The 12116-nt window shown below is 46.2% G+C and overlaps 1 protein-coding gene across 1 annotated transcript; it reads right to left on the reverse strand.

The window, feature by feature from the left end:
• Window positions 1–6866: 6866 nt before the first annotated feature.
• LOC138364192 (involucrin-like) lies at window positions 6867–8588 on the reverse strand. Its single transcript, XM_069323516.1, has 2 exons — window positions 8415–8588; window positions 6867–8147 (listed from the first exon to the last, which is right to left on the reverse strand). Exons 1-2 carry the CDS (start codon window positions 8586–8588, stop codon window positions 6867–6869), a joined length of 1455 nt encoding a protein of 484 aa, XP_069179617.1.
• Between the last annotated feature and the right edge of the window lie 3528 nt (window positions 8589–12116).

A 12116-nucleotide genomic window follows, 5' to 3' on the forward strand; every position in this document is an offset into this window, starting at 1 on the left:
TAAGGTGTAACTGGAGATAGCTGCAGTACTATCTGTGATGAGTAGGTGTCAGGTAGTATTAGTTGGTGAGCAAGGGAATGGATGCAAGACAGGGAAGGGCTGTGAGGCAGGGAGGGGATGAAAGAGGATTAGGGTGAAAGGCAGAACTGGGGTTAGAGGTGTCGGAAATTTTTGACACCCAAATGCTAACCCCTAGTGCAAAAGGATAAACTTATTGTGCTAGGAAATCAAATTTACTAACCCTCAGCCGCATCACGTCAGACCCCCCCCCCCTAGCCACCCTGTTCCAGATCTTCCCAGCCCTCTCACACCCTAGATCCCCCAGGTCCAATTCCTGGGCTCACCCATTCCAAACATCCCTTGCCCCCCCCCCCAACTCCAGTGGAATCAACAGAAATTGAGAATGAACAAAAGAGTCAGCTTCAAGGTCATGTACTCGAACACAGATGGGATTACAAACAAGGCTAGTGAGCTTAGGGAAAGAACACAAGAAGTAAACCCAGATGTAATTGGACTTACAGAAACAAAACTCTCAGGAATCATAACGAATGCGGTGTTTCCCCAGGACTACATTGTAATAAGGAAAGAGAAGGAAGGAAGAGGAGGAGGCAGAGTGGCTCTACTGATGAGAAAGGATTGGAGTTTCGAAGAGATGGTTATTCCGGGCTGCAAATGATTTAGAGACTTCATAACAGGCACCATGACGATAGGAGGACCAAGAGTAGTAGTAGCAGTGATATATAACTCACCACCAAATGAAAGAAGATCCAGGCAAGAGTATGACAAAAATAACATGGCAGTTAACATTATTATTGAGAGAGCAGCCGCTGCTGCCTGTAGAAATTGATCCCATCTGCTCATAATGGGGGACTTTAATCATGGAAGGATAGACTGGGAAACAGGGAACCACATGGAGGTGAGGAAACATGGAGAGCAAAACTGCTGGAAGTGACGACTAGAAACGTTTTAAGCCAGCATGTCAGGGGTCCCACGAGAATGAGAGGTAATGCTGAACCAGCAAAACTCGACCTAGTATTCACTCTGAACGATTCAGACATAAAGAAAATCGGTCTTGAAGCCCCCGTGGATATGAGTGATCACAGTGTACTGTTGTTTGAGTATCTGGTCGAAGAAGGGTTAACGTACTCAAGGAAGGGACCAGAAAGCAAGAGGCCGGCATTCTGGAAGGGAAACTATGAGGAGATGAGAAAATTCCTAACTGAAATAGCTTGGGAAACAGAGCTCAGAGGAAAGACGGTTCAAGACATAATGGATTACATCACACAGATGTGTAAGGAGGCAGCAGACAAGTTCGTCCCAGTCCAAAAGGAATAAATGAAATGGAGATGAGAAACCTATGGTTTAATCAGAGTTGTAAGCTAGCAAAGCAACTAAGTATAAGGGCGTGGAGAAACTATAGAAACAACAGAACACTAGAGAGCAGAGAATGATACCAGAGCGCCAGGAATGAATAGGTCAGGGTGAGAAGAGAGGTAGAGAGGCAATATGAAAATGACATAGCGAGCAAGGCAAAGACTCAACCCAAACTGGTGCATAGCCACATCAGGAAGAAACAACAGTGAAGGAACAGGTAATGAAACTGAGGATAGGGACAGAAAGATTCACTACAAACGACAAGGAAGTGTGTGAGGAACTCAATAAGAAATTCCAGGAAGTCTTCACCTCAGAGCAAGGAGAAGTCCCAGAGATAAGGGAGGGACATCAAACCAGACACCACTAGAGGAGTTTGTGATAACCAGGGGGGAGGTGAGGAAACATCTGCTAGATTTGGACGTGACAAAGGCTATAGGCCCGGATGGAATCTCACCGTGGATTCTAAAGGAAGGAGCAGAAGCTCTGTGCCTACCACTCTCCATGGTGTACAACAAGTCACTGGTAACAGGTGAACTGCCAAAAATTTGGAAGACGGCCAATGTAGTCCCAATATGCAAGAAGGGTGATAAGCAGGAGGCACTGATATACAGGCCAGTGTCCCTAACTTGCATTCCATGCAAGATGATGGAAAAGATTGTGCGAAAAAAGCTAGTGGAACATCTGGAGCGGAAGAACTTTGTAACACAACATCAATATGGGGGTAGAGATGACAAATCATGCCTAACAGGATTAATTGAGTTCAATGACCAGGCAACAAAAATCAGGCAAGAGAGAGAGGTGTGGGCAGACTGCATATTCCTGGACTGCCAGAAAGCTTTTGACACAGTACCACATAAGAGACTAGTGCACAAACTGGAGATGCAGGCAGGAGTGAAAGGGAAGGTACTCCACTGGATAAGAGAATACCTAAGCAACAGGACACAGCGAGTCACAGTGAGGGGTGAGGGGTCGGAGTGGAGGGGAGTCACCAGTGTAGTCCCACAGGGATCAGTCCTTGGACTTATACTGTTTCTGATATACGTAAATGATCTCCCAGAAGGAATTGACTCGTTCCACACACAGAGATCACACTAACGTGATGCATCAAATGAACAAATCCACAAGGGCCGTGACGAGGATTCGAACCTGCGTCCGGGAGCATCCCAGACACTGCATTAATCAACTGAGCTACGACAGGGTTTCAACCCTTTTACCCTGTCGTAGCTCAGTTGATTAAGGCAGTGTCTGGGATGCTCCCGGACGCAGGTTCGAATCCTCGTCACGGCCCTTGTGGATTTGTTCATTTGACTCGTTCCTCTCGATGTTTGCTGATGATGCAAAAATTATGAGGAGGATCAAGACAGAGGAGGATAGTATGAGGCTACAAGATGACCTAGACAAACTGAAGGAATGGTCCGACAAATGGCTACTAAAGTTACACCCAAGTAAATGTAAGGTAATGAAACTAGGTGACCAGTCACTGGATACCGAATGAGAGATGAAGTCCTTCACGAAACGGACAGAGAAAGATCTAGGAGTTGATATCACACCAAACCTGTCTCCCGAAACCCACATCAAAAGAATAACATCAGCGGCATATGCGAGGCTGGCTAACATGAGAACTGCTTTCAGAAACCTGTGTAAGGAATCCCTCAGAACCTTGTATACCACATATGTAAGGCCAATCCTGGAGTATGCAGCCCCAGCAAGGAGCCCCTACCTAGTGAAGCACAAGACGAAGCTGGAAAAAGTTCAGAGGTATGCTAATAGGCTAGTTCCAGAACTAAGAGGCATGAGTTATGAGGACAGACTACGTGAACTGTACCTCACGTCACTTCGCTGGAAGACAGAAGAGTTAGGGGAGACATGATCACCACATACAAAATTCTCAGGGGAATTGACAGGGTAGACAAGGATGAATTATTTAACACGGGTGGTACACGCACAAGGGGATACAAGTGGAAGCTGAGTACCCAAATGAGCCACAGAGACATTAGAAAGGACTTTTTCAGTGTCAGAGTAGTTAATAAATGGAATGCACTAGGAAGTGATGTGGTGGAGGCTGACTCCATACACAGTTTCAAATGTAGATTTGATAGAGCCCAGTAGACTCAAGAATTTGTACATCAGCTGATTGACGGTTGAGAGGCGGGACCAAAGAGCCAAAAACCTCCACCCCCGCAACCACAACTAGGTGAGTACAACTAGGTGAGTACACACACACACCCAGAAAGCAACCCGTACCAGCTGTCTAACTCCCAGATACCTATTTACTACTAGGTGAACAGGCCATCGTCGTTAAAAAAATTTGCCCATTTGTTTCCGTCACGCCCAGGCCATTAGGGCCACGACCCCCGAGCGATATCCACGCAGCAGCGAGGTCCCCTGTGCACGTATGTAATAAGAGGAAGGAAATAATACGACAAAATGATATCATGCTAATATTTCCGTCCATAGTAATCGTATTCTGAAGCCTCTGAGTCTGCTGCGTACATGTGGGTGAAACTCTGCTCTTGGCGCAGCTCTGCAAGGTAAATACCAAACATTTCTTATGCGTATCTACGCATGATCAATTCGGCTCACTTCAAATGCATGTTCAGGTGTGGAAAACACAGTTCATTATGAATTCTTGTCTGTGTATGGGAAATTCGGCTTAGGGAGTAAACATAGGGTCTTGATGTGTCCTAGTGAGGGGGAGACTGCTCAAGAATGACCTTCTCAGCGTTGGTGGTCTGATGGACGGGTAGTTATGGTGCTGTGAGTGACGATGTTGAGGTGAACATCACAGCGACTATATAGTAGGTTTTAACAATTGATTACTTCCACAGAGAGAGAGAGAGAGAGAGAGAGAGAGAGAGAGAGAGAGAGAGAGAGAGAGAGAGAGAGAGAGAGAGAGAGAGAGAGAGAGAGAGAGAGAGAGAGAGAGAGAGAGAGAGAGAGAGAGAGAGAGAGAGAGAGAGAGAGACACACAGAGAGAGATAGAGAGAGAGAGAGAGAGAGAGAGAGAGAGAGAGAGAGAGAGAGAGAGAGAGAGAGAGAGAGAGAGAGAGAGAGAGAGAGAGAGAGAGAGAGAGAGAGAGAGAGAGAGAGAGAGAGACACAGAGAGAGATAGAGAGAGAGAGAGATAGAGAGAGAGAGAGAGAGAGAGAGAGAGAGAGAGAGAGAGAGAGAGAGAGAGAGAGAGAGAGAGAGAGAGAGAGAGAGAGAGAGAGAGAGAGAGAGAGAGAGAGAGAGAGACAGACAGAGACAGAGAGAGAGAGAGAGAGAGAGAGAGAGAGAGAGAGAGAGAGAGAGAGAGAGAGAGAGAGAGAGAGAGAGAGAGAGAGAGAGAGAGAGAGAGAGAGAGAGAGAGAGAGAGAGAACGAACGCACACACACACATCCCCCAAGATGCAGCCCACAACAGCTGTCTAACCTCCATGTACCTAGCTACTGCAAGGTGAATAGAGGCATCAGGCGAAGGAAAATCGATTTATTTTTGTCATAGACTGGGAACCGAACCCAGGCCCATTTGACTGCGTCTCCCTAAGCTATGTGCGCTTGGCCGCGAGGACCTGTATACACTCACATAAGTACATGTCAGAAGGGCAGAGTTGGGTGTTAACATCCCCAGGGGGGGGGGGCATCCCTGGGTGGGGTGGGGGGGGGGGGGTGCTAGAAACACTATACAAATAATAAGACAAATAGCATTTTATCAGCTAATCACCTTTAGAGATAGTACTTGTCCAAGGACGACACACGTCCAGGACAGCCAGCAGCCCCTCCTGGCGAAGATGAGCGATAATGGCACCTTGAAGGAGGAACTCATTGATGTATGCAGACGATGAAGTCGCAGTAGCCTGACTGAAGATGCAATACATCTCATTTCCGTCTTATTGTTTGCCTCTTCCACTTCATTTTCCTTCCAGTCCTTCATTTTCTGACGTGCAGTTTGGTTATATCATCGCTATATATACCATGTTGATCAGGCAGCAAGTGGCGTGAGGCAGGATGGGAGTCTGGTGTGTACACATGTGGCAGACACACACACACAGCTCTGCGTAGCTTTATGAGGTAAATTACAGATCATTTCGAATGCATGTCTCTGTATGGTTCTTACCCGTGTGTCTCTTTGTATAGTAAATACAGTCCTGACATGTCAAGCTCAGCAGGTACAGTCCTGACATGTCAAGCTCAGCAGGTACAGTCCTGACATGTCAAGCTCAGCAGGTACAGTCCTGACATGTCAAGCTCAGCAGGTACAGTCCTGACATGTCCAAGCTCAGCAGGTACAGTCCTGACATGCCAAGCTCAGCAGGTACAGTCCTGACATGTCAAGCTCAGCAGGTACAGTCCTGACATGTCAAGTTCAGCAGGTACAGTCTTGACATGTCAAGCTCAGCAGGTACAGTCCTGACATGTCAAGCTCAGCAGGTACAGTCCTGACATGTCAAGCTCAGCAGGTACAGTCTTGACATGTCAAGCTCAGCAGGTACAGTCTTGACATGTCAAGCTCAGCAGATACAGTCTTGACATGTCAAGCTCAGCAGGTGCAGTTCTGACATGTCAAGCTCAGCAGGTGCAGTTCTGACATGTCAAGCTCAGCAGGTACAGTCCTGACATGTCAAGCTCAGCAGGTACAGTCCTGACATGTCAAGCTCAGCAGGTACAGTTCTGACATGTCAAGCTCAGCAGGTACAGTCTTGACATGTCAAGCTCAGCAGGTACAGTTCTGACATGTCAAGCTCAGCAGGTACAGTCCTGACATGTCAAGCTCAGCAGGTACAGTCTTGACATGTCAAGCTCAGCAGGTACAGTTCTGACATGTCAAGCTCAGCAGGTACAGTCTTGACATGTCAAGCTCAGCAGGTACAGTCTTGACATGTCCAAGCTCAGCAGGTACAGTCCTGACATGTCAAGCTCAGCAGGTACGGTCTTGACATGTCAAGCTCAGCAGGTACAGTCCTGACATGTCAAGCTCAGCAGGTACAGTCTTGACATGTCCAAGCTCAGCAGGTACAGTCCTGACATGTCAAGCTCAGCAGGTACGGTCTTGACATGTCCAAGCTCAGCAGGTACAGTCTTGACATGTCCAAGCTCAGCAGGTATAGTCTTGACATGTCAAGCTCAGCAGGTACAGTCCTGACATGTCCAAGCTCAGCAGGTACAGTCCTGACATGTCCAAGCTCAGCAGGTATAGTCTTGACATGTCAAGCTCAGCAGGTACAGTTCTGACATGTCAAGCTCAGCAGGTACAGTCCTGACATGTCAAGCTCAGCAGGTACAGTCCTGACATGTCCGAGCTCAGCAGATACAGTCTTGACATGTCCAAGCTCAGCAGGTACAGTCTTGACATGTCCAAGCTCAGCAGGTACAGTCTTGACATGTCCAAGCTCAGCAGATTCAATCTTGACATGTCCAAGCTCAGCAGGTACAGTCTTGACATGTCCAAGCTCGGCAGGTACGGTCTTGACATGTCCAAGCTCAGCAGGTACAGTTCTGACATGTCCAAGCTCAGCAGGTACAGTCTTGACATGTCAAGCTCAGCAGGTACAGTCTTGACATGTCCAAGCTCAGCAGGTACAGTCTTGACATGTCCAAGCTCAGCAGGTACAGTCTTGACATGTCCGAGCTCAGCAGATTCAATCTTGACATGTCCAAGCTCAGCAGGTATAGTCTTGACATGTCCAAGCTCAGCAGGTACAGTCTTGACATGTCCAAGCTCAGCAGGTACAGTCTTGACATGTCCAAGCTCAGCAGGTACGGTCTTGACATGTCAAGCTCAGCAGGTACAGTCTTGACATGTCCAAGCTCAACAGGTACAGTCTTGACATGTCCAAGCTCAGCAGGTACAGTCCTGACATGTCCAAGCTCAGCAGGTACAGTCCTGACATGTCCAAGCTCAGCAGGTACAGTCTTGACATGTCCAAGCTCAGCAGGTACAGTCTTGACATGTCCAAGCTCAGCAGGTACGGTCTTGACATGTCCAAGCTCAGCAGGTACAGTCTTGACATGTCCAAGCTCGGCAGGTATAGTCTTGACATGTCCAAGCTCAGCAGGTATAGTCTTGACATGTCCAAGCTCAGCAGGTATAGTCTTGACATGTCCAAGCTCAGCAGGTATAGTCTTGACATGTCCAAGTTCAGCAGGTACAGTCTTGACATGTCCAAGGTCAGCAGGTATAGTCTTGACATGTCCAAGCTCAGCAGGTATAGTCTTGACATGTCCAAGCTCAGCAGGTACAGTCTTGACATGTCCAAGCTCAGCAGGTATAGTCTTGACATGTCCAAGCTCAGCAGGTATAGTCTTGACATGTCCAAGTTCAACAGGTACAGTCTTGACATGTCCAAGGTCAGCAGGTATAGTCTTGACATGTCCAAGCTCAGCAGGTATAGTCTTGACATGTCCAAGCTCAGCAGGTATAGTCTTGACATGTCCAAGCTCAGCAGGTATAGTCTTGACATGTCCAAGCTCAGCAGGTATAGTCTTGACATGTCCAAGCTCAGCAGGTACAGTCTTAACATGTCCGAGCTCAGCAGGTACAGGCTTGACATGTCCAAGCTCAGCAGGTACAGTCTTGACATGTCCAAGCTCAGCAGGTATAGTCTTGACATGTCCAAGCTCAGCAGGTATAGTCTTGACATGTCCAAGCTCAGCAGGTACAGTCTTGACATGTCCGAGCTCAGCAGGTACAGGCTTGACATGTCCAAGCTCAGCAGGTACAACACAGGAACGGACTCTGGCAACATTCTCAGTATATGAGATAGTTGTGGTGTCGTGGACGGCTGTGTACACCTTCAAGTGCGTCTTGGAGATCTCTGCCACTCATGACTTCCTTGTGTTCACTTGCCAGAGTTCCTTTTGGGTCGTCTCCATCTTCTTCACAACTTGTATTTAATATGATTTTCTTCCGCCTCTCAGATTTCAGTCAGTATCTTGAGGAAGTATTTGGACTGTCAGCTCTCCATTAAAACCCTCGTGGTGCCAGCACGGACAGGTTGGAATCCTCCTCCGAAGATATAATGGAATAAGCGGAGGGAAAACATATGAAGGAAAATGAACCATAAAGCCGGAATTGTTTTCCTCAGGATGAACAGCATCAGTCTGGAGCGGCGGAGGAGTGCCAAGATCACGTGTCCCATGATGCTCGCTGCCTTCACCTTCCTCTGTGTCACTTCCCATGTCATCATCACCGTCATCATCACCGTCATCATCCCCGGTGAGATAATGATACATTGGCTACACTGAGCATGAGTATCTTATTGAGGTTTTCTTGAGATGATTATGGGGCTTAGCGTCCCTGCGGCCCGGTCCTCGACCAGGCCTCCTTTTTTTACATACCCCCAGGAAGCAGCCCGTAGCGGCTGTCTTACTCCCAGGAACATATTTACTGCTAGGGGAACAGGGGCTTCAGGGTGAAAGAAACTGTCCGTTTGTTTACGCCTCCGCCGCGGATCGAACCCGGAACTTTAGGACTGCGAGTCCCATGCTCAGTTCACTCAGCCGTCAGGAATATATGACATTGGCAACACTGGACATGAGTATACACCACTGGCAACACTGGACACGAGTACACAACATTGGCAACACTGGACACGAGTACACAACATTGACAACACTGGACACAAGTATACAACATTGGCAACACTGGACACAAGTATACAACATTGGCAACACTGGACATGAGTACACAACATTGGCAACACTGGACACAAGTATACAACATTGGCAACACTGGACACAAGTATACAACATTGGCAACACTGGACACGAGTACACAACATTGGCAACACTGGACACGAGTACACAACATTGGCAACACTGGACACAAGTATACAACATTGGCAACACTGGACACAAGTATACAACATTGGCAACACTGGACACAAGTATACAACATTGGCAACACTGGACATGAGTACACAACATTGGCAACACTGGACACAAGTACACAACATTGGCAACACTGGACACAAGTATACAACATTGGCAACACTGGACACGAGTATACAACATTGGCAACACTGGACACAAGTATACAACATTGGCAACACTGGACACGAGTACACAACATTGGCAACACTGGACACGAGTACACAACATTGGCAACACTGGACACAAGTATACAACATTGGCAACACTGGACACAAGTATACAACATTGGCAACACTGGACATGAGTACACAACATTGGCAACACTGGACACAAGTACACAACATTGGCAACACTGGACACAAGTATACAACATTGGCAACACTGGACACGAGTATACAACATTGGCAACACTGGACACAAGTATACAACATTGGCAACACTGGAAACAAGTATACAACATTGGCAACACTGGACACGAGTACACAACATTGGCAACACTGGACACAAGTATACAACATTGGCAACACTGGACACGAGTATACAACATTGGCAACACTGGACACGAGTATACAACATTGGCAACACTGGACACGAGTACACAACATTGGCAACACTGGACACGAGTACACAACATTGGCAACACTGGAAACAAGTATACAACATTGGCAGCACTGGACACGAGTATACAACATTGGCAACACTGGACACGAGTACACAACATTGGCAACACTGGACACAAGTATACAACATTGGCAACACTGGACACAAGTATACAACATTGGCAACACTGGACACAAGTACACAACATTGGCAACACTGGACACAAGTACACAACATTGGCAACACTGGACACGAGTATACAACATTGGCAACACTGGACACAAGTACACAACATTGGCAACACTGGACACAAGTACACAACATTGGCAACACTGGACACGAGTACACAACATTGGCAACACTGAACACAAGTACACAACATTGGCAACACTGGACACAAGTACACAACATTGGCAACACTGGACACGAGTATACAACATTGGCAACACTGGACACAAGTACACAACATTGGCAACACTGGACACAAGTACACAACATTGGCAACACTGGACACAAGTACACAACATTGGCAACACTGGACACAAGTACACAACATTGGCAACACTGGACACAAGTACACAACATTGGCAACACCAGACACGAGCATACAACATTGGACACGAGTATACAACACTGGCATTACACCTAATGCCTCTGTTCACCTTCCTTACCTTGCGACCTTGTGATGATCTCGGGGCTGAACGTCCCCACGGCCAGGCCTCAAACCTAGCAGTAAATATGTACCTCGAAGTTAGAGTAGTGTTGTGAATTATATGAAAGACCAGAAGATAGCTACGGGGACCTTGATATCCATAATAACTTCTCTCTCCCCGACCCTGGGGAACAATTATACCTTCTAACTCCGTTGACTGCGCACTCTTCTGGTAAATATGATAAGGACGCCACTTTCTGAGAATGACTACACCCCTGATACTCCTACCCCTCTGGCATGATTTTAATTGCAATATCATCTAATCTTTTCATATTGGTATTCTCTTCCCCAGCAGTATTAGAGGAGAGAAAGGTTGGAAACGAAGTGTTGACGGAAGAGACGTTCCTTGGGGCTCACCAGGATGACCCGGCACTGGTGGCTTACATCCGGCAGCAGCTCTTAGTGCCGCCCTCCACCTTGCCCTACAACCTCACCAATCCACATGTAACACACTTCTCTCAGTACGGCCAGACCCAGTACGCTAACAACGTCATCCTTCGTAACATGGTGAGTGTGTTGGCAGTGAAGCAACACTCACTTCAGGCTTTTCTCGTTTGATTTTCTATGCTCTTAAACTTAAATATATTTATATACATTTATTTATATATACAAGAAGGTACATTGGGTTTATGAGAGTACATAGCATTGAAGTTTTTATATTCTTGTAAAGCCGCTAGCACGCATAGCATTTCGGGCAGGTCCTTAATTAATATTAATCTAACAAATAATTTTAAGTAGGTAATTTCTAGCAAAAATGATATTTTTTATTTTATTTAACAGGTACATTATAAGAAAATTTGACAAAGATTCGTAGGCACATTAAGTAAAATAAAATTTGTGGGTTATCAGAAGGTACATTGTAGCACAATTTGAAAATTATTTCAAGGTATAATGCAGTAAAATATGCTTTCATCATAAACAACTGTGATATAAGATGATTACAATGGTAGACTTGAATGGATTAGGTACAATATATTTGGGGGATTGGGTAGCACTAGATACAGTGCGAGTTTAAAGCATTAGGTAGGAAACTATGAAGATGAAATTAGGTACTTTTTGGTATTGTTTTGAATAAGGCAAAAGTTGGATAGCTTTTCAATTCGTTAGGGAGTGAGTTCCATAGACTAGGTCTCTTTATTTGCACTGAGTGTTTACACAGATTGAGTTTGACTCTGAGGATATCAAAGAGATATTTATTTCTGGTGTGGTGATTATGGGTCTATTACATCTGTCCAGGAAGAGTTTTAAAACAAGGTTTGCATTTAAGAACAGGGTTTTGTAAATGTAAATCGCACATGAGAATGTGGGAGTGATTTTATGTTTAGCATGTTTAGGGATTTTGTGCACGTTCGTGCACACGCCACACGGACACACACACACACACACACACACACACACACACACACACACACACACACACACACACACACACACACACACACACACACACACGGAAAACTATGAGGAGATGAATAAATTCCTATGGGATATACATTGGGACACAAAACTCGGAACCAAGTCCGTACAAGACATGATGGACTATGTCACCCAAAAATGTCAGGAGGCTGTAAGCAGGT

Source organism: Procambarus clarkii, chromosome 12, assembly GCF_040958095.1.
Source record: "Procambarus clarkii isolate CNS0578487 chromosome 12, FALCON_Pclarkii_2.0, whole genome shotgun sequence".
NCBI classification, from domain to species: domain Eukaryota; kingdom Metazoa; phylum Arthropoda; class Malacostraca; order Decapoda; family Cambaridae; genus Procambarus; species Procambarus clarkii.